This window comes from Lepidochelys olivacea (genome assembly GCF_965140295.1).
Source record: "Lepidochelys olivacea isolate rLepOli2 genome assembly, chromosome: 14".
NCBI lineage: Eukaryota > Metazoa > Chordata > Testudines > Cheloniidae > Lepidochelys > Lepidochelys olivacea.
The window spans coordinates 45489015-45510747 of record NC_140424.1 but is presented as its reverse complement, the minus strand read 5'-3'; the positions used below and the strand labels follow the sequence as shown (position 1 = coordinate 45510747).

The 21733-nt window shown below is 60.3% G+C and overlaps 1 protein-coding gene and 1 pseudogene across 2 annotated transcripts; one reads left to right on the top strand and one right to left on the bottom strand.

The window, feature by feature from the left end:
• Positions 1 to 1451: 1451 nt before the first annotated feature.
• LOC311531126 (uncharacterized protein) lies at positions 1452 to 5226 on the bottom strand. The gene is made up of 3 exons (XM_084648246.1): positions 5072 to 5226; positions 4401 to 4508; positions 1452 to 3240 (listed from the first exon to the last, which is right to left on the bottom strand). Exons 2-3 carry the CDS (start codon positions 4471 to 4473, stop codon positions 2009 to 2011), a joined length of 1305 nt encoding a protein of 434 aa, XP_084504372.1. The 5' UTR covers positions 4474 to 4508; positions 5072 to 5226; the 3' UTR covers positions 1452 to 2008.
• Positions 5227 to 17267: 12041 nt separating this feature from the next.
• On the top strand, positions 17268 to 20707 carry LOC311531059 (HLA class II histocompatibility antigen, DP beta 1 chain pseudogene; annotated as a pseudogene). Its single transcript has 3 exons — positions 17268 to 17463; positions 20079 to 20359; positions 20539 to 20707. The product of its transcript is annotated as an HLA class II histocompatibility antigen, DP beta 1 chain pseudogene (transcript).
• The last annotated feature ends 1026 nt before the right edge of the window (positions 20708 to 21733 follow it).

Here is a 21733-nt window from a genome sequence, read left to right as displayed (position 1 = left end):
GAGCCCAGGGCGAAGCCTTTCCCGCAGTCGGGGCGTTTGTGGGCTCTCTCCCCCGTACGGACGGCCTGGTGTCTGAGAAGTCGGGCGCTCTGATGGAAGCTCCTTCCACAATCCTGGCACCAGCTCAGCCTGCCTGCGTTGCACTGACCCTCAGGGCTCCCAGACTCGTTCCCTTGGGATTGTCCCGACACCATCCCACCCGGTTCCGCTCGCTCCCGACCCTCCTTCTGGGGACGCCCCTCCTCGCTCTTGCTCGCCGGCCCGTCACCTGCAGGATTCAACGTGTTAAAGCTCCCAGCCTGGCTGGGCGGGAAGCAGAAGCCAAATGGGGATCCCAGCACCACCTTCCTGAGTCTGCAACCAGCCCACCTGGTGCCTCTGCGTGCTCAGAGCCTCCCCAGCCGCAGCAGAGGGAAATGGGCCCAGAACCGGGACTCTCACACAGCTGCCTTTGAAATCAGCCAGGTAAAGCACTGGGATGTCCGGCACTTACAGCCTGTTCCACGCATGGCTCTGGCACCGTTCCCGGGCTTCTCTCTAGCTGCCACGCGGTTCCCGGCCCCCAGCCGGAGCCCAGCCACCTCCCGGCTCAGCACCTTCCCCTGACCTGGCTTGGAGTGCGATTGGGAGTGGGGGAACTGATGGGACAGGCAGTCCCTGCTCAGCCAGGAGGAGGGACCCGTGCAACGGGGAGGGGGCTGATGGGAGCTGTACCCCCCAGCTTTGCAGATCCGTCACACCTCTCTCCTGAACTGGGATTGAAACATCCGTCCTGTCTCCTCCGGGCGGGAGTTGCTCCGACTCCCGTGAGCTTGAGCCAGGCCACTCGCTGCCCTGGGTTACAGTCATTCCAGTTAGTCAGTGTCCCATGCCATGAGCCTCCCCCCTGGGGGAGTTCTTGGTCCCCCGCGTAGGGTGAGGACTGGGGAATTTGGGGACACATCCGTGCTGAATTAATCTTTACATAGCAGGGGTAGTCGTTGGACTTTGCCAAAGTCCAAATTTCTTGGTCAAGGAAGAGTCGAGGTCCCGACTCCAGAGACAAGAATACACAACAACAAGTCAATAGATTTCAGGGTCCACGAAAACTACGGGGTTGTATGTTCTGTTGTAGGAATCTGGCCCCGGCCCCAGTTCGATGGGATGCGCGGGGCCCCGCTGTAATTGCTCCGGGGTATGGGACAGAGCTACGCAGCCCCCGCACCCCCCGGAGCGGGGTCAGGTCACTAGCCCAGGGACCTCCAGGGACAACCGGGTTTATAACTTCAGCCCGCCTGGGAAGTAGTCACGAAAAGTCAGTCCGGTTATTCTGAATCAGGGTATTACAGGCAGGTGCGCACAACCCAGACAGTTCAACCGAAAAGGACGATTGATACGGCCCTGGGGCTCTGTGTGTTAAGGGTTGAACTTAATAAATACGAAAACAGGGGAACGAAGTGACTTACACTGAGTTTGCCAGTAGGGAAATGAATTTAATCGGTGAACATAATGACGAGGGGTTGGGCTGGGCTGCCCACCACCCCCTTTGCGGGGCCTCAAAGAAAGAGACTTTGGGGGGAAAAACAAAACAACCAGATGGGTCTACTGGAGCGAGTTTCCCCACCCTGGCTGCCCCCCCCGTCTCCTGGGATCTCGACCCTGAGAAATGCCGACCCAGCCCGGGCCAGAGAGCGGGACCCAGAGGACACGGCCACCTCTCGCAGCTCCAGCCAAAGCCCAGACAACACCTGGGCTGAACAGGATCGGACGACTGGCTCCAGCCCGTCTCAGCTCCCTTCTCCTGTCCCGTCGCTGCCAGCTCTGACGCACCCAGGAGACGCTCAGAGAAAGGGAGTTTCCTCTCCCGGGCGGATGGGAACGGGACCAAGGATGCTGTGACAAGGAAAGCCTGGCTGGCTTCGTACTTCACACTGCGAAGGCTTTACCGGCTTGGCCTTTGTCTGCGGCGTGGTCAAGGTGCCCGGGCGCTGAGCGGGCAGAGGACTCTGCACCCGACCCCGGCCCGCCTCTAACAGCGCGGAACGACGGTGGACAGCGTTAGCGCCTTTGGGCCGTTCACGCCGGGCCGGCAGGAGGGACGCGCTGATGGGGACGGCCGGGGGCTGCCGAGCCGGGGGAGCCCCCGACCGGCCGCGCCCGATGCCGGCGAGCCGGGCGGCCGGTCCAGCGCCCCGGGGGGCCGGCCGGGGGGTCGGTCCCCCGCGTGCAGCCGCTGGTGGGCCCGCAGGTTGGCACGCTGGCTGAAGCGCTTGGGGCAGCCGGGGCAGGGGTGGGGCCGCTCGCCCGTGTGGGTGCGCTGGTGGGTCAGCAGGTTGGCACGCTGGCTGAAGCGCTTGGGGCAGCGGGGGCAGGGGTAGGGGCGCTCGCCGGTGTGGGTGCGCTGGTGGGTCAGCAGGTTGGAGCTGCGGCTGAAGTGCTTGCCGCACTCCAGGCAGCGGAAGGGCCGCTCGCCCGCGTGGGCCCGCCGGTGCCGGTTGAGGGTGGAGCTCTGGGCGAAGGCCCGGCCGCACTCGGCGCAGGCGAAGGGCCGCTCGGCCGTGTGGACCCGCCGGTGGCTCACCAGGGTGGACTTGACGCCGAAGCCCTTCCCGCACTCGGGGCACCGGTGGGGCCGCTCGCCCGTGTGGACCCGCCGGTGCTGCGCCACGTCCGAGCGGGTGCGGAAGCCCTTGCCGCAGTCGGGGCAGGGGCAGGGGCGCTCGGCGGTGTGGGTGCGCTGGTGGGCCAGGCGGTGGGAGCTGCGCCGGAAGCGCTTGCCGCACTCGGGGCAGGGGTAGGGGGCCTCGGCCGTGTGGCTCCGCTGGTGGACGAGGAGCTCCGAGCTCTGCCGGAAGCGCTTGCCGCACTCGGGGCAGCGGAAGGGCTCTTCGCCCGTGTGGAGCCGGCGGTGGGTCGCCAGGTCCGAGTTCTGCCCGTAGCTCTTCCCGCAGTCCGCGCACTGGTAGGGCCGCTCCCCGGTGTGCACCGTCCGGTGCCGGATGAAGTGCGAGCTCTGGGCGAAGCCTTTCCCGCACTCCGGGCAGGTGTAGAGTCGCCCTGGCCGGGCCGTGGCCTCGCTGAGGTCCGTCGTGTCGCCCCCGCGGGGAGCGGATTCAGCCCCACTCCCCTCCGCGGGGTTCCCCTCCTGCCCCTCGGAGGCTTTCCCAGGCTCCGGACTCCGGGAAACGTCCCCTCCAGATCCTCCTGGCAGCGTCTCCTTCACCACCCCCGCCTGGGTTGCCTCCTCCTCGTTCCCACGTGCTGGAAGAAAGAGAGAATCCAGACACCCGTCACTCCCTGCGCTGGACTCCTCAGGTAAGCGGAACAAACCCAAGGTGTAAAAAATCCCCTGGCTGCTGTGACTGCCCCTGGCGGGAGGAGAGGCCCCAAGCCGGGAACTCCCACACGAGTCAAGCTCTCATTTCTGGCCCTTCTTGTTGGGAGGCTGATTTTGTAGGGAGCCAGGTGAGGCCGCACCGCCTTCCTGAGTCTGCAGACAGGCAGCCTGGTGCTGCTCAGAGATCCCCCGGCAGCCAGAAATTGAGAGACACAGGCCATTTTCAGGGCCGTTTCCTGTGGGCTGCTGAGACACTGCCGAGAGTCAGGCGGATTTCTCTCTGGCAGCGCTGCAGGGGCTCCCAGTGCGGGGCCGGGGGGTAGACTGGATACACTAGGATCCGGGCTGAATGGACAGATAGTGCAGGGTCTGGGGACGAGACCGGACCCGTCTCCTTGGCCGCAGCCAGCGGCCGCCAGGTTCCCCACACCCCTGACTGGAGCATTGCTGGGAGTCCCAGGATCAGCTTCTCGCGCCGAAGTCTGCGCTTTCGAAATGAGCTTAGAAACGACCCTGCAAGTCCCAGGACGTGGGCGGGGCGGGCGTGGGAGCGATCCATGAAAGCGGCCGCGCTGCCGGGCACCGGGCACAGCCGGCCAGAGACGCTGGGTGACTAGTCAGAGTCAGCGCGACCCCCAGGGGAATCACCGGTGTGACGGGTGCCGAGGGGCAGTGCGGTCTGGTGGGTCAGACTCGCAGAGCTCATGGCCAGAAGGGACCCGGACAAAGATCCCTTTAGTAGCTGCTACTTTCCCCCCTCCCAGGTACTTAACCACCACAAACAAGTCACTCCTCCGCCTCGGGCTCTATTCATCGCGGGCTGCTACGTCCTCTCGCTGGGCTTCTCTTTGCCCTCACACCCCTCCTCTCGCTGCCTTGCACGCTGCCGGGTCCGCGGGCCAGGGACTGTCTCTCGCTAGCTGTATGTCCAGCTCCGAGCACAATGGGCTCCTGACCTCAGTCCGGGCGAGATGCTCATCACACAAATCTGGAAGGCCTGTAAATCCCCTGCTGTTACTGCCCAGATTTAAAGGCTCCAGGAAGCCAGGGGTGAATCTCCGAGCCGGTTTAAGCGATTCCTCACCTGTGCGGGCGTCTCTCGGGGTCTCCTCAGCACCCCAGGGGCCTGGGACCCGCAGCTCTGCCCCTCGCTCCATCCGGGAGAGCGCGTCTGGCCCAGGGATGAGAAATCCTGCTCGGGGGACGGGGACAGGCGAGATCAGGGCGTGCGATGCGGCAGGAGAATATCTGCTACAAGGAACATCCCGTGATTTGAACCCAGCCCCGGCCTGCTCCAGCCCGGGGGACCTGGCCTGATCTGGGGCACGGGGGGGGGCAGGATACCGGGCGAGATGGGCCCCTGGGGCTGACCAGGGACGCAGGAAGGGGGCGGGAGGGGCCCGTGGGGCTGACCCGGGGGGCAGGGAGGGGGATACCACCCCAGGGGGGTACCATTGTCCCCACTACAGACACCCAGGGCGGTGGGGGGTCTCTGGGAGGGCGGGGGGGGGGGCTGTGGGATGTTCAGATCTTTGTCAGACGCACACACACGGCCAGGCGCTGCCTCCCTCCGGGGGAGAAACACCCCAAGGGACGCTAGTGGGGGCTGCTCCTGCCCCATGGCTGGATGGGGTCTGTGCCCCCCCCACTTCCTCCCGCCCCTTCCAGCCCCCCCACCTGCCCCACTCTCCCGGTATCCCGCCCGGCCCCGGCCCGCGGTCCCGCAGCGCCCCGCCCCACGCGGCCCCCCCGCACCTGCCGGCCCCGGCTCAGCAGCTCCCCCGGCGGAGCTCGGCGCTGCGCGGCCCAGGGGCGGCTCGAGCCCAGCGCGGCCCCCGGGCTCCCCCCGCCCGGGCCGGGCGCAGCAGCGGGGCCGGGCGCGGATGCAGCCGCGGCGCTGACCCAGGAAGCCCAACCCCCGGGCGGGGGGGCGGGGAGAGCGGCCCCCGGAATGGGGGGGGGGGTGAGCGGCCCATGGACCCGCCCCCGCTGCCGGGAGGGGAGCGGCACAGGCAGGGCCCGTCTACACCGCACCGCACACCCGGGGCTGCGGCCCCTGCTAGTGCGCTCGGGGCAGATCTGGGACGGGGGGCTCAGGGCAGGCGGAGACGGGGCCCTTTGTGCAGGGTCCGCTCCCCGCCTGGCCCCCGGGTCTCCCTGTCGCCCGCTGCCCCTGGCTCAGGAGTGGGTGTCCCAGAGCCCAGCCACGGTCCCCGGGGAACCCGCCCCCCAGGGGAGAGAGAGACAGGGCTGGCATGGGGGGGCTGTGGGCCCTGCTTTGCAGGGGGTCCAGGAGGGGGAGCTGGTGTTTGGGGTGGCGGGGAACAATCTCTCACCCCACAGTCCTGGGCACCCCAAGATCCCTCGTTCTGCCATTGACTGACCCCTTCCTTCCCCGTAGGCAGCGTCTACACTAGGGCGCAGCCAGGGGAGTGTAGACGTGCCCCAACCACCGTCTCCTCCTCCCCCACCGGCCAGCCAAGCCGTGAGCGGGGACAGGGCGCCCGGCTGCCTGTCCCCCCATCACCACAATCCGCCAGAACCCCCTGGCCCCCACTCACCCCGAGCCCCCAGCTCTGTGGAGGGCTGAGAAGGGTGCTGAAGAGGTGCCAAGGGTGGCTGGGTGGGTGCTGGGCCAGCTGGTGGGTGGGTGCTAGGGTCCCTGGGTGGGGTACCTGGGCCGGGGGCAGAGAGTCTGTCTGTGCAGAACCCCGCTGGGCCGCAGGCAGCTGGGCAGCCCTGGGCATGCCCTGAGCAGGAGACCCCCAAGCCAGCGCAGTGGGGTACACTGAGCCAGGAAGGCCTGGGGGAGAAATCAGTAACTCAGCCATGGGGCGACACCTTCGGGGCTGTGAACTCACAGTGCCGTCAGGGCACCAGGGATCCCAGCCGGGTCTCTGCCCAGGCCATAGGGAGTCTCTGCCCCCATGGGAGCCCCATTTACACCCATCATCTCCAGAGAAAGGCTGTGAAGCCCCTGGAGACGCCCATGCTGGGGCGGGGGGTGCTGGGGCCGGGGGTGTCTGGTTCAGTGTCTGCTTTCCCCACCCAGTAGCTGTGGGGCGGGCGGGGAGACCAGCTGAACTGGGGGGCTGCTCTTCCCCCTCGGCCCTCAGCCATTGGGCCTGGCCCGGCTCCAGGCCCAGCCTGGGGGCTTCCCCACCACTTCCCTACACAGCTCAGGCTCTCAGCAATCGGGGGCACCCCTCTCCCTCCCTGGGGGGTGTCTGACACGCAGGGCAAACCCTTCCGACACTCATCAGCTATTTCCCGTCTCCCCACAGTGCAGCCAGTTCCCAGCTCCCAGCCTGCGTCTGGCTCTGAGGAGCAAACCCTGCAGAATCCCAGCTCCAAATCTCCCCGCTCCCACCCTCTGCCTCTTCCTGCCACCCCCTGGCGACGGCTCTCGTGGCTGCGGGGATCCGGGTCTCACCGTTCCCTCCATCGCTCAACTGTCGATACGAATCCTGGCCCCGACTCGGAGGACCTGTGTGTTTCATACACTTTTATTGCTCATTCTCGGAGTCCCACCTGTTGTCATAATTACACCGAGGCTGGAAGCTGTCTGGGGCAGGGACTGTGTGTTTTCTTTGTACAGCGCCTGGCGCAGTGGGCTCCGTGACTGGACCGCCTCGGTGCTACGGTGATACAGAAATAATCATCATTCGACCAGCCCTGAACTCGCACGGGCTGACTGAGAACAATGGGGCAGTAGGAGAAATTAGGCAAAGAAACCCGAGAGGAACGCGACAGTTGCCGAAATGAACCCCCCAGATCGCTCTGTGCTGGGTCCTGACACACCCCAGTGCAGGGAGGGGAGAGGCACCGTCCACACCATCCAGAGTGAAATCCCAGAGCGGCTCCAGATCTGGGGAACGCACCGTCCCGTTGTCCTGTGATCCCCCGACCCGGCTTCCCACAGCGCCTCCTGCTGATTGGTCAGTCAGTCGTTTGACACACTCACTTCCCCTCTGCGAACGAGCCTCCCCCAGCTGGGGAAAGGCTCAGAAACTTCATCCCGACGGAGACGGGGACTGACGCCTCCATCGTGTTTCCTGCCGCGGCCCTGACTCCACCAAACGCTCTTTGCTCCCGGTCACTTTCGTTACCCGGTCGCCCGCTCCGTGATGCTCTTACAGCCATTGATCGGCTGGGCCTTGGGGAAAGTGCAGACCGGAGAGTTCTGCGAAATGTCGGCCATGTATTAATCGCCTTGGCGTTTACGGAACAGCAAGAACCAGAGAGCCGCCCGAGTCAGCCAAACAGTTGAGAGCCGCCCGCACCGACCGCCTGGAGGGGACTTCGTTCCAAGACCTGGGGTGGCCCTTCTCGGGTGCCACGCTGGGGAGCCACGTGCAGCTGGGAGGGAGGTGGGGAAATGTCTCTTGTGTAAGAGCCGGGCCTGGCCCGGGCTCCCTTCTCCCTGTCTCCGTGGCTGGGGGCAGGAGCGGGAGCTACCCAGATGGGTTGTTTTCTCCCCATCATTGAGGAGTTGTCGATTGGGGCTGTCCCACCTCTCCCGGGGGGTTGCGGAGCCAGAGGGGCCCCGCTCAGCAAGGGGGTGATAGCTGCAAGCTCCTGACCCTGCAGCCGGACGCTCGAGAGCCGATTGTCACTGGGTGTCCTGGGCGGGCGGGACAGCCGTTGCCAGGCTGGCCGCGGGCCTGGCCTGCTGGGCATGGGTCCGCTGGTGCTTGGTGAGGGTCGAGCTGCGGCTGAAGCTGGCCCCGCAGACCGGGCAGGGGTAAGGCCGCTCACCCGTGTGGACGCGCGGGTGCCATGCCAGGCTGGAGCTCTCGCTGAACTCCTTCAGGCAGCGTGGGCACCGGAAGGGGCGCTTGCCCGCGTGCAGCCGGCGGTGGGCCACCAGGTGGGAGCTGCGGGTGAAGCTCTTCTCGCACTGGGGACACTGGTAGGGCCGGTGGGGCCCCCAGGGCGTCCCCGGCTCCGCGCTCTCCCCCGCGTGGGCCCGCTGGTGGGCAACGAGGGCCAGCCTGGCGCTGAAGCCCTTCCCGCAGGCTGGACGCTTGTGCGGCTTGTCCTCCAGGTGGGTGCCCTGGTGCGACACCAGGGCCAACCTCTGCACGAAGCCCTTCCCGCACTCGGGGCAGGGGTAGGGGCCTTCGCTGGTGGATGATCATGGCTGAGTGGGGGAGCTCTTCCCACACTCGGCGCACGTGGTTTTTTTCTCTCCCGCGGGGGCTCCTGGCTGCATTTCTGGTTGACGGGGGGCTGTGGCATCTCCCCCCAGCTCAGTAGATTTGCCCCGTCTCTCCTCCGGGGGGTTTCCCTGCTCTGGCCGGCTCTGACTCTCCCAGGCCTTTCCCGGGGCAGGACTCTGGGAACCGTTCCCGGGGGATCTGCCCGAAACTGCCCCGCGGGGCTCCACTCACTCCAGCCCTGCCTGCTGGGCCTTCTCCACGTTCCCACTCGCCAGCCCGTCACCTGCGGGGATAGAGAGAGAATCCAGACCCGGCTCAGGCCCTGTGCCGGGGACCAGGACATGGGGAACAAACCAAAATAACCACTGAGGAGACTGAAGGTTCGGGAGTCCTCACCCCCCTTCTCCAGAGCACCAGGAGGGACCCACCCGGCCTCCAGGGCCCGTCCGAACACTCAGGGGAAGGGAGTGGAGCCTGGTGTGACATCTGCTGTCCGCTGGGCACAATCCCGACTGCAGGGAGCGGAGCCAGGTCTGAGGGAGCCCGCGAGGCCTCTGTGGGAAGCTGTTTCCCTCCCTCCAGGGTTTTCTGGGAATTGGTTTCACTGATTCCTCACTGAAGGGTTAATGTCTAGCTATTCCACCTGGAAGCAGGCGGGGCACACCCTGACTGTCTCCTAGGAGCAATGCACACATTGCTCTGTCCAAGGACAAGGGCTAGATATGAACCCTGAGAACTTGATTGTTTGGACAGCAACTGTGGGAGGTTTCTTTAGCCTGGGCTCAAGGCCTGAGAACCAGGATTGTAGTAGATAGAGGATGGTAACTAAGTATATGAATCAACGTCATACATTCCTTTGTGTAGCAGTGTGTAATGCTTAGGGGGAGAAATATAATAAAAGGAGAAGGTGGAAGGCGGGGGGGGCAGAACAGCCCATCTCCGCTGACCAGCCTGTTTGCTTGCATAAAGCTGTGTTCTGTCTCATCACTGAACCTCCACAACTGGCGCCCAAACGTGGGGCCCTCAGCACTCACCTCGCCCGGCAAGGGTTTCAGACGCGTCACTCATCCGCTTCGTGGATCCCGGTGAGTATTTTTCATTGTGGTAAGTATGGGAAGCTCCCTCTCTGCTTTGCAAATGCAACACCGCAATGAGCTGCAGTATTTGCTGCGTAAGGCTCAGCATGACTGCCCGGCTCGAGAACTCACTCTCCTGCTACAGGAGGTGCGTGCCAAGTGCCCGTGGTATCCTGAAGCTGGAAGCCTTAAGCTAGCGGACTGGGAGCGATTGGGCCAGACATTGCACGAAGAGCCTCGGGCGCCCGTGCAGGCTTTACATGCCTGGCACCTCTGCCGCGACGTGGTACAGCGTGTCGCCTCGGACAGACCCTCCCTCGCGAGGCTGGTGCTCTCGCCGCCCCGTCCGCCCCTGCAGCCATCCCCCCTCCTGGCGATGCGACACAGCGTGTCGCCTCGGAAAGGCCCTCTCCAGCACCAACAGAGGGGCTGCCGATCCTGCCACCCCCGTCCGCTCCTGCAGCCATCCCTCCCCCTGCTTCGCCCCCAGTGCCTCTATTACCACCGCCTCCCTGGCCTTCCCCACCGGAGCCGGTGTGTGATCACCCTCCCCCCGTGGGGCCCCCCGGAGGGTCATCTGCATCTGCTCAGAAGCTTTCGCTGGTGCAACAAATGGTTCACGCAGCGAAAGCTCGATCAGATCTTACAGCAGAGGAGCTGGCTGATCTGGTCTCCGTTTGCCCGGTGACCTGGCAGAATGATGACCAGGGCAACCCCGTGGGCACCTGGACCACTCTGCCATACTCGGTGGTTAGAGAGGTAAAGAAAGCAATTCGTGAATTTGGCCTGACTAGCACCTTTGTGCGTGGTCTCATTGAAGGGATGGGTGCTGGGTACTCCCTAATCCCTGAGGATTGGAAAACGCTGCTGCGCATGATGTTGTCACCCAGTCAGTATGTTATTTGGCTTAGTGAGTATCGGCAGATGGCAGAACGCCAAGCCCAGGTATATAGAGAGCAAGGTATCATTTATGAGCATTTGGCAGGGGAGGGCCAGTTTGCTACTATTGGGATGCAGTCTCAACTCCCTCAGGCCGTCTTCCCCATTATCTCCACCTGTGCCCAGCATGCCTTCAAGAAGGTCCCGGATTCAGGCAAGCCTACCAAAAGCTTTGTCAGTATCCGTCAGGGTGCCTTAGAGTCCTTTTTGGATTTTACCAACAGATTGCAGGAGGCTATCCTCCGACAGGTGGATAACACTGAGGCAGCTCACGAGCTCCTGTTAAAATTGGCAGTTGAAAATGCAAATGAGGATTGCCGCCGTGCTCTCCAGGCAGCACAAGTCTCTGGTATTTTAGAGCTCTCAGACATGCTGCGGGCGTGCCAGAACATTGGCACACAAGCCCACAAGGCTGGAGTTCTGGCTGCCGCCCTCAGAAAAACTGGGAAGGAGGGGAAGCGCTGTTACCGCTGTGGAAAGGAGGGTCATTTTCAGCGGGAGTGTTGCTCATCTAAGGCACCAGCCCGACCCTCAAAGAAGTGCCCCAAGTGTGGGAAAGGTTATCACTGGGCTAATCAGTGTCGTAGCGGGTCGGGAAACCGCGCGACGGGTCCCCCCCGAACCCAGGGCCAAACGGGGGTGTTTCCTACTCAGGCAATCGCTCCTCTGCCTTGGAATCCGTAGACTCTATGAGGGCAGCGACTGCTGGAAGTGCAGGGCTTGATTTGATCATGCAGGAGGACACTGACTTTCGGCTGCCAGGGGAGGTCTGTGCCATACCTACACAGGTGACGGGACCTCTCCCTGCCGGCTTTGTGGGTCTTGTTCTCCCTCGCTCACATGCTGGGAAACAGGGCTTTTTTGTCATTCCAGGGGTCATTGATGCTGATTACACTGGCATTATTAAGGTTCAGGTGTGGACTCATCTTCCACAGTCGCTCCCGCGTGGACGGTCAATTGCACAATTGATTTTAGTCCCCTATCAGGTGCCAGCTGCCGAGGATCGAACTCGAGGTGGAGGAGGCTTTGGATCGACGTTGTCTCACTCGCCGTCTCACAGCGCGTCTTCTCCACTTGTTGCTCTGACAATGTCAGTCCGCCCCTCAAAACCTTGCTAGATAAACAATTAAAACAAGGGGAGCTGCGTCTCCGAACCTTAGGAGACATTCAACAACAAATGCATATCCTCTTGTTTACTTTAAATAATTTAACACTGAATGCAGATCAGCAGACCCCTGCGGATCGGCATTTTCACAAATCTGAGGTACTGGAAAGACCGCGTGTCTTTTACCGTCAGCTGCCCGATCCACAGTGGCTGGGCCCAGCACCTCTAATTACTTGGGGTCGGGGATATGTTGCTGTGTCTCTCCCTGCAGGACCGTTGTGGGTTCCAGCCCGGTGTGTGTGACCGGCACTGAAACAACATGGCATGGCACCAGGGGCTGTCGAATCCCATGCCAGAGTTTCAGCTGACCTTGGAGGAGACCGCGTTGCCCCCCGAGTCGACAACGACGGGACGGCAACGGAGGAGGCGTAGCGTCCCAAGCCAGCCCGTGACAGGGGGAGCAGTAAAAGCATTGGTCGCCACAGCTCAACGAAAACTGGCAGCAGATCAGCAGCCAGAAACTCCTAAGACTTTGTTTGTGGCGATTCTCGCCCAAATCACTGCTAATTCTGTGATGATTGTGTGCCTTTTGTGCCTGCTATTTCCTGCAGGGGTTGGCTCGGAAGCGCCTCCCCCGTTACAAGCCCGAAGGAGAATAAGACACTGTTCTCTGCTTATGCTAATCTTTCCTCCCAGTACTCTAGCATGGCTAATTGGGGCCCGGCCAACTATACTCTGCCTCGCACGGCTATATCCCTCCACACATCGTACCCGGCCGGGGCTCACAATGTCACCTGTGCGCGTGTAGTTAACTGCACTAGTACAAAGGTGCCATTGGGCTGTCAAAAAATTTCTCAATCCCTTTTAAATTGTTCCCATGCTGTTAGTGTTTTATATAATTATGGCCATATCATCCTACCATCAGGATGGGTTTTTACTTGTGGTTCATGCACCTTTAATTATATTCCTGCAAATTTAAGTGATGGCACCCTTTGCTGTCTTAGTAAAATGATACTTATATTGCCTTTTGCTGGTCACAATTGTAGTAAAAGAAGTGTACCTCTTTTAGATGATTATATTGCAAATGTTAAGCTTTTGGTTATTTTGTGTTTGTAATCATTGGGCTTATTTTTTGTTGCTGCTGTGTACAATGTATTCCTTCCTTGTTAAGACTTTGTAAAATTTTTGCCCTGGAAAGCTCCCCAGGTTATGTCCTTGTCTGTCTGGGAGTTAAATAGCATGATAAAACAAATTGGCGGCTACCATGAGATGGCCAACTATCTATAAACAAAAAAGGGGAGATGAAGGGTTAATGTCTAGCTATTCCACCTGGAAGCAGGCGGGGCACACCCTGACTGTTTCCTAGGAGCAATGCACACATTGCTCTGTCCAAGGACAAGGGCTAGATATGAACCCTGAGAACTTGATTGCTTGGACAGCAACTGTGGGAGGTTTCTTTAGCCTGGGCTCAAGGCCTGAGAACCAGGATTGTAGTAGATAGAGGATGGTAATTAAGCATATGAATCAACGTCATACATTCCTTTGTGTAGCAGTGTGTAATGCTTAGGGGGAGAAATATAATAAAAGGAGAAGGTGGAAGGCGGGGGGGCAGAACAGCCCATCTCCGCTGACCAGCCTGTTTGCTTGCATAAAGCTGTGTTCTGTCTCATCACTGAACCGCCACACCTCACCTCTTAGGGCGGCCCTGGGGATCGTGTGTTCCTCAGAGATTGGCAGCTCCAGGACCCAGGCCTCCTCCCCTCGCTCCAGCTGGGAGATCACCGCGGGTGTGAAAATCGGGAACCCTGCTCGACAGAAAGACACGGAGGGAATCAGGGGGAATGAGGGATCGGGGCAGCATCAAGGACCAAGACCAATCCCTGAGTGTCACCCGCACGCGCGCGTGTGTGTGTGTGTGTGTGTGTGTACACAAACTAATGAACAAAGAACAGGAGGACTTGTGGCACCTTAGAGACTAACCAATTTATCTGAGCATCAGCTTTCGTCATCCGATGAATGAGCTGTAGGTCACAAAATCATAGAATCATAGAAGATCAGGGTTGGAAGGGACCTCAGGAGGTCATCTACTCCAACCCCCTGCTCAAAGCAGGACCCATCCCCAATTAAATCATCCCAGCCAGGGCTTTGTCAAGCCTGACCTTAAAAACTTCTAAGGAAGGAGATTCCACCACCTCCCTAGGTAACGCATTCCAGTGCTTCACCACCCTCCTAGTGAAAACGTTTTTCCTAATATCCAACCTAAACCTCCCCCACTGCAACTTGAGACCGTTACTCCTTGTTCTGTCATCTGCTACCACTGAGAACAGTCTAGATCCCTCCTCTTTGGAACCCCCTTTCAGGTAGTTGAAAGCAGCTATCAAATCCCCCCTCATTCTTCTCTTCTGCAGACTAAACATCCCCAGTTCCCTCAGCCTCTCCTCATAAGTCATGTGTTCCAGTCCCCTAATCATTTTTGTTGCCCTCCGCTGGACTCTCTCCAATTTTTCCACATCCTTCTTGTAGTGTGGGGTCCAAAACTGGACACAGTACTCCAGATGAGGCCTCACCAATGTCGAATAGAGGGGGACGATCTCGTCCCTTGATCTGCTGGCAAGGCCCCTACTTATACACCCCAAAATGCCATTGGCCTTCTTGGCAACAAGGGCACACTGCTGACTCATATCCAGCTTCTCGTCCACTGTCACCCCTAGGTCCTTTTCCGCAGAACTGCTGCTGAGCCATTCGGTCCCTAGTCTGTAGCTGTGCATTGGGTTCTTCCGTCCTAAGTGCAGGACCCTGCACTTATCCTTATTGAACCTCATCAGATTTCTTTTGGCCCAATCCTCCAATTTGTCTCGGTCCCTCTGTATCCTATCCCTGCCCTCCAGCGTATCTACCACTCCTCCCAGTTTAGTATCATCCGCAAACTTGCTGAGGGTGCAATCCACACCATCCTCCAGATCATTTATGAAGATATTGAACAAAACCAGCCCCAGGACCGACCCCTGGGGCACTCCACTTGACACCGGCTGCCAACTAGACATGGAGCCATTGATCACTACCCGTTGAGCCCAACAATCTAGCCAGCTTTCTATCTACCTTAGAGTCCATTCATCCAGCCCCGACTTCTTGAACTTGCTGACGAGAATACTGTGGGAGACCGTGTCAAAAGCTTTGCTAAAGTCAAGAAACAATACATCCACTGCTTTCCCTTCATCCACAGAACCAGTAATCTCATCATAGAAGGCGATTAGATTAGTCAGGCATGACCTTCCCTTGGTGAATCCATGCTGACTGTTCCTGATCACTTTCCTCTCATGTAAGTGCTTCAGGATTGATTCTTTGAGGACCTGCTCCATGATTTTTCCGGGGACTGAAGTGAGGCTGACTGGCCTGTAGTTCCCAGGATCCTCCTTCTTCCCTTTTTTAAAGATTGGCACTACATCAGCCTTTTTCCAGTCATCCGGGACTTCCCCCGTTCGCCACGAGTTTTCAAAGATAATGGCCAATGGCTCTGCAATCACAGCCGCCAATTTCTTTAGCACTCTCGGATGCAACGCGTCCGGCCCCATGGACTTGTGCACGTCCAGCTTTTCTAAATAGTCCCTAACCACCTCTTTCTCCACAGAGGGCTGGCCATCTCCTCCCCATGTTGTGATGCCCAGCGCAGCAGTCTGGGAACTGACCTTCTTCGTGAAGACAGAGGCAAAAAAAGCATTGAGTACATTAGCTTTTTCCACATCCTCTGTCACTAGGTTGCCTCCCTTATTCAGTAAGGGGCCCACACTTTCCTTGGCTTTCTTCTTGTTGCTAACCTACCTGAAGAAACCCTTCTTGTTACTCTTGACATCTCTTGCTAGCTGCAGCTCCAGGTGCGATTTGGCCCTCCTGATTTCATTCCTACATGCCCGAGCAATATTTTTATAATCTTCCCTGGTCATATGTCCAACCTTCCACTTCTTGTAAGCTTCTTTTTTATGTTTAAGATCCGCTAGGATTTCACCGTTAAGCCAAGCTGGTCGCCTGCCATATTTACTATTCTTTCAACACATCGGGATGGTTTGTCCCTGTAACCTCAACAGGGATTCCTTGAAATACAGCCAGCTCTCCTGGACTCCTTTCCCCTTCATGTTAGTCTCCCAGGGGATCCTGGCCATCCGTTCCCTGAAGGAGTCGAAGTCTGCTTTCCTGAGGTCCAGGGTCCGTATCCTGCTGCTTACCTTTCTTCCCTGTGTCAGGATCCTGAACTCAACCAACTCATGGTCACTGCCTCCCAGATTCCCATCCACTTTGGCTTCCCCCACTAATTCTTCCCGGTTTGTGAGCAGCAGGTCAAGAAAAGCGCCCCCCCTAGTTGGCTCCTCCAGCACTTGCACCAGGAAATTGTCCCCTACGCTTTCCAAAAACTTCCTGGATTGTCTGTGCACCGCTGTATTGCTCTCCCAGCAGATATCAGGAAAATTAAAGTCACCCATGAGAACTAGGGCGTGCGATCTAGTAGCTTCTGCGAGTTGCCAGAAGAAAGCCTCATCTTATGCTCAAATAAATTGGTTAGTCTCTAAGGTGCCACGAGTCCTCCTGTTCTTTTTGCGGATACAGACTAACACAGCTGCTGCTCTGAAACTAGTGAGCACAACCCTTCTGCCCCCCGAAAGCTCTTGGGGTGGGAGTGGATTAGCATCTCCTCTGTGTTTCTGAATCACTTACCCCTGGGAGGGTTTGGGGGAGGTGGGGACAGACTCCCACAAGCTTTGAGGAAGCGAGGGGGCCTGGGAAGGATCCTGGGCAGGAGATGACAGGGGGCACGTTGGACACCCCCAAACCGCTAGTGCCCAAGGGGGCTACCCAGCGAGGCCACCGTCTTGTAGTTCTCCTGCATGATGCCCCAGCAGAGCCCATTCGCCTTCGGTGAAATACAGAGCCGGGGGGGTTTTAAGCCTTTTTGTTTGTTCGGTTTTATCACTTTACACATCGCCCTTGTGGGAGATGGGGGGGTCGGATGGTTATTGCCTGCCAGCGATGGGGAGACTGCGAACGTTAAAGCTTGGCAGCTGTCCGAACACAGCATGTGGACACGGCGTGCCAGACCCCACAAGGGAACAGCCCCAAATCGAGTGTGGACACGGGCTCGGGCAGCTCGTTTCTTACCTTGCCCGGCGAACGTTTTCATTATTATCGACGGTAACATGGGGGGGGCGTGTCAACGTTTCCTGACTTTCACCAATAAAACTCTCGTCCCTTCCAAGGCCGGGTACAGGTACCCAGCCCGCACTGGGGGCCCAGGGCCGCACGCTGCCTGGGGTGGATCACAACGGTTCTATCCAGGGCCGAAAAATACCAACGATCCTAGGAGCAGCCAGACTGGGTCAGACCAAGGGTCCATCCCGTGTCCCATCTGCCGACACTGGCCGGTGCCAGGCCCCCGCAGGGAACGAACAGAACAGGGCAGTTCTCGAGGGATCCCTCCCCGGTCGGCCAGTCCTGGCTCCTGGCAGGCAGCACCCAGCAAATGCTATTCTAGCCTATTGTGCCAGGAGATGGGGATCGTCACACCCACACACGCTCGCACACACACAACGCAGTCTGTGAGGTCACAGGGGCAGGGACCGTCTGCGGGCTCTGTGTCCGTGCAGCGCCCCGTGCCATCGGTCTATCCCCAGGGCCCCTAGATGCTGCTGCCCTACAACCCCCCACACCAGGCGCTGAGAGCCCCGGTGACATCTCGCCTGCCCTGGCCGATGCGCGCTGCATTCAGGGACTGGGCAGCCCCTGGGGTCGTTGTCGTGCCGTCTGGCCGGCGCTTTCCCTCTGGGGGCGTCCGCGGGGGTGAATTGTCCCCGCTGTGTTGGACCCCAGTGATAGCCGGTGAGCTGCCCGGCTGCGAGGAGCACCGTGCCACAAGCAGAGTGCGGCCTCGGGGGTCAGGGCAGGTGCCCGGCTGGTCACAGGCTCAGCGACTCGCCTGGGCCCCGCTCGGTGGTTCGTTCCCGGGGGAGCTGTGGGGACCCCCAGGGCAGAACACGCTCACACACAGACCATCCCGCAGGTCAAGGGGCCCCACAGACACTGCCGGAGGGGGAGGGGGCGATATCTGTCACACCCGGGCACAGGGCGGGGGCTGTACAGGGGACGTAGGGTGACCAGATGTCCCGATTTTATAGGGACAGTCCCAATATTTGGGGCTTTTTTTTATATGGGCTCCTATTACCCCCCACCCCATCCCGATTGTTCAATCTGAAACCGCTGCTGCTCTGAAACCACCCCTTCCTTGTTCTTCTCCACCTCCCCGATTTGTCTCCTTATGCCAAGTGGGAGGGGTGCCCCTCTTTTTGAAGCCGGGGTGGCCAGCCTGAGAAGGAGCCAGAATTTACCGGTGGTTTCAGAGCAGCAGCCCTGTGAGTCTGTGTCCGCAAAAAGAACAGGAGGACTCGTGGCACCTTACAGGCGAACCCATCTATTTGAGCACACTGGAAGTTAGCGTCTGTAGCCCCAGCCCTGGAGCCGGGGCCTATGCAAGGAGCCATGCGGCTCTGGGGCCACAGGTTGGCCACCCCCCATTGAAAGTGATGGGGAGCCATGGCACCAGCAAGCATGGCAGCCACCCCACACTGCCCGGCTCCGGCTTCCTCCGGCCTCCAACCTGGCCTCGGTGCGGGGTCTGGGGGGAGAGGAGGAGGCAGGGTCTGCACTTCCCAGAGGAGGATTGAAGCCAGGGCCACGGGGGGGGAGGGTGCTCCCTTATGGCAGGGGGGAGCACCCCCCAATTTTCTGGCCCTAAGGGTGAGGGATGGGGGGCGGGGCAGAGAGGCTGGGGTGGGTCAGGATCTGGGGCAGAAGAAGCAGCGCGAGGGTGGGGACTCGGGGAAGGGGGCAGGGCCTCAGGGGAGGGGGTGGGGCCTCAGGGGAAGGGGTGGTGTGGGGGCAGGGATTTAGGAGAAGGGGCAGCGAGAGGGTGGGGCCTTGGGGGAAGGGGCATGTGACGAAGGGGGTGCCGGGAGGTGTCTGAGGATGGTGCTCTTCAGGGGGAGCAGCCCCCGCGGAGGGCAGATGCCTGCCCCCTGCACCGCCCCTTCTCCCGAGTCCCCGCCCCACACCACCCCTCCCACCAAGTCCCCACCCTCCTGCTGCTTCTTTCGCCCAAGAGCCTGCCCCTCCCTCAGTCGCTCACCCTCAGGCCCGAAAATTGGGGGGTGCTCCCCCCCTCGCCATAAGGACCCACCCCTCTCTCGGGCCCTGCCCTGTCCCCCTACTCTGGGAAGTGCCTGCCCTGCCTCTCCCCTCAAGACCCCGCACCAGGCCAGGTTGGCAGAGCTGGGCAGTGTGGGGCTGCTGCTATTCTAGCTGGTGCCATGGCAGGAGTGGGCCCCCCACTTTTAAAAGTGGGAGGGGCAACACCCCCTCCCCCGTGTTACCAGCCGTAATGCGGAGACCAGAGAGCAGGGGCCGGGTTTCAGGAAAAAGGGCCGTCGCACGGATGGCGCCTGGGGAGACAGGGCACAGGGACTCCGGGGAAAAGGGGACACACCCTGCAGGGAGCTGGGTCGGGGCCCGGGGCACCCTGTTTTGGGACCCCCGATTGTGCACAGGCCCCTTTGGCCCCGCGGTTAATTCCCCCCAACTCCCTGGTGTGCTCTGCTGGTGCCTGGGGGCGGGGGGGGGCAGATTTCGGGCTTCCAGCCTCCATCGGCCCCCAGCCCAGCCGGGCCTGCCCCAGTTCCGTACAGGGGGTCAGACTAGATGGTCACAATGGTCCCTTCTGGCCTGGGGGTCTAGGAGCCCGAGAGGGGGGAAGCCCCTTCTGCGTCTAGGGCAGGAGCCAGAATTCAGGGACGGGGGCAGCACCGTCGTTCCCGGGACTGTCCACTGGGCGGCGCCCTCGCACCATCCGCCCAGGCCTCCCTCTGCCCAGGGTCTGTGCCCCGCGCCTGCAAGGCGGCTCTCGAGGGCCCCCGCGTGGCTCAGACGGAGACAGCACCAAGGGGGTTAAATTAACCTAACCCGCCTGGCGTCTCCCCTGCTTCCCTTCACGTCCTGCCCTGTCTGGGCCTGACCCCAGGCCATGTGTCCCCTCCCCTCCCCACGGCACTCAGGGAAGGGGGCAGCCGAGCCCAGCTCTCCCTGGTGATGCTCCCCATGCTGCCTGGCCCTTTGGCTGGGGGTGCCCCCCCGGGGTGATGGGGCGCGGAGCTGGGCAGAGAAGTTCGCGGTCTGGGTGAGTCTCCCCGGGCCCTTCCCTTTGGAGCAGCCCTGGGGGCTGGCTGGGGCCCGGGGGCTAGGGCTCGGCTTGTGACGGTGCTGAGAACCCACCTGGCTCACTGCACAGAGCGCCAGGTGAGCAAAGCGCTGCCGGGCAGAGATCCCCACACTGGGACATCCTCTTCCAAGGAAGGCTGTAAAAATTGGAGCTGGAACCTGTTCTCTGAGTCCTACTGCCATCTCTCACCCCTTTCCCAGCTCTTTCTCTCTCCTGTCCCTTCCAGTTCAGCCCAAGGTGAAAGTTCCCCCACGAAATTGGGCTTCCAGCCTCTCCCGCACCTGCTGGTTTGCTCGGTGACGGGGTTTTACCCCGGGGGGATTGAGATCAAGTGGCTGAAGAACGGGCAGGAGCAGACGGCCGGGGTGGTGTCCACGGAGCTGCTCCAGAACGGAGACTGGACCTTCCAGATCCTGGTGATGCTGGAGATGAGCCCCCGGCGCGGGGACGTCTACACCTGCCAGGTGGAGCACATCAGCCTGCGGGGCCCCCTCAGGGTGCACTGGGGTAAGAGCCTCTGGGTGTGGGGCAGCCCCTGAGCCTGCAGCCCTTGCTCTGTGAAGCCCTCAGGGGATGGGCCCGGGTCAGAGCCCTGCCCCACCCCTGGGGCAGAGAGCAGGGACATTATTACAAAGGCAAAGAGAGGCTGGGCTCAGCCCAAATCACCTGCGCTCTTGTTTTCACAGCGGCGCAGTCTGACTCCCCCAGGAGCGAGAGGCTGACGGGCGTCGGGGCCTTCGTGCTGGGGCTGATCTTCCTGCGCCGGGACTCCTCACCTTCCTGAAGACTAAGAAAGGTGAATGGCTCCGGGATGGGGCCAGCGGCCCAGGAAATGAGTCCCCAGTGGGGCCATGATGCAATGGCACTGGAGGGTTTCACTAGAATTTTGACAGGTTTCAGAGCAGCAGCCGTGTTAGTCTGTATCCGTAAAAAGAACAGGGGGACTTGTGGCACCTTAGAGACTAACACATTTATTAGAGCATGAGCTTTCGTGAGCTACAGCTCACTGCGTCCAGCTCACGAAAACTTATGCTCTAATAAATTGGTTAGTCTCTATGGTGCCACAAGTCCCCCTGTTCTTTTTACTAGAAGTTTGATTCACCACAATTTACTTTAGCTTCCCCTTCTGGCATAAATAAAGTGTTCTGGTGACCAAGGAACTTCCTGCCCATCTCTCTGCCCACGTCCAGGAAGTGCAGGGCTAATCCCAGCCCCTGGCTTCCCATAAACCTGAGTCAGCCCCTTCAGATTCTGAGCTACAGTCATGCCCTCCTGGCCTCCCCTCCAGGTCTCCTCTCTAGTCCTGAAGCCACAGGTTGGCAACCCCTGTTTTAAAGTGGTGGGCCTCCTCGTGCCATTGGCCTCTAGTCCCACACACTCCCGGAACATCAGGGAGTTGCAGACACAGTTTGAAGTGCCTGCAAATCAGTCAGTTCCTCTCCAGTGGTGAAACAAATCCACTTCCCCTTTTAAAAATATGGAGACCAAACTCACTTGAGAAAGTATCAGAGGGGTCGCCGTGTTAGTCTGGAGCTGTAAAAGCGGCAAAGAGTCCTGTGGCACCTTATAGACTAACAGACATATAGGAGCATAAGCTTTCGTGGGATGCATGTCACTTGAGAAACACACCAGAAAGGAATGAACTCCTGACCCTGAATTTTGACTTTCTTGTGCTACCCTCCAAGCTGTTTCCCTTTTTGCTAAATACGTGAAAAAACATGTAATAACTTGCAAGTCAAAATGCAGATCAGCAGCCTTGGGGGCTGGGGACTCCCTGTCACGGAGTCCCTGGGCGATGCTCTGGAACTGCTCCCCATGAAGCCAGTCAGGACTCTGGGGCAGTCGCCTTTCTGTGAGCAGCCTGTCTTCAGGACACACAGC

Excerpts from the sequence above, each read along its gene's own strand:
- LOC311531126 (XM_084648246.1), bottom strand. The coding sequence starts at position 4,473 with ATGGAGCGAGGGGCAGAGCTGCGGGTCCCAGGCCCCTGGGGTGCTGAG. Across the intron at positions 3,241-4,400 it reads CCCGAGAGACGCCCGCACAG|CACGTGGGAACGAGGAGGAG; the intron begins GTGAGGAATCGC and ends TCTTTCTTCCAG.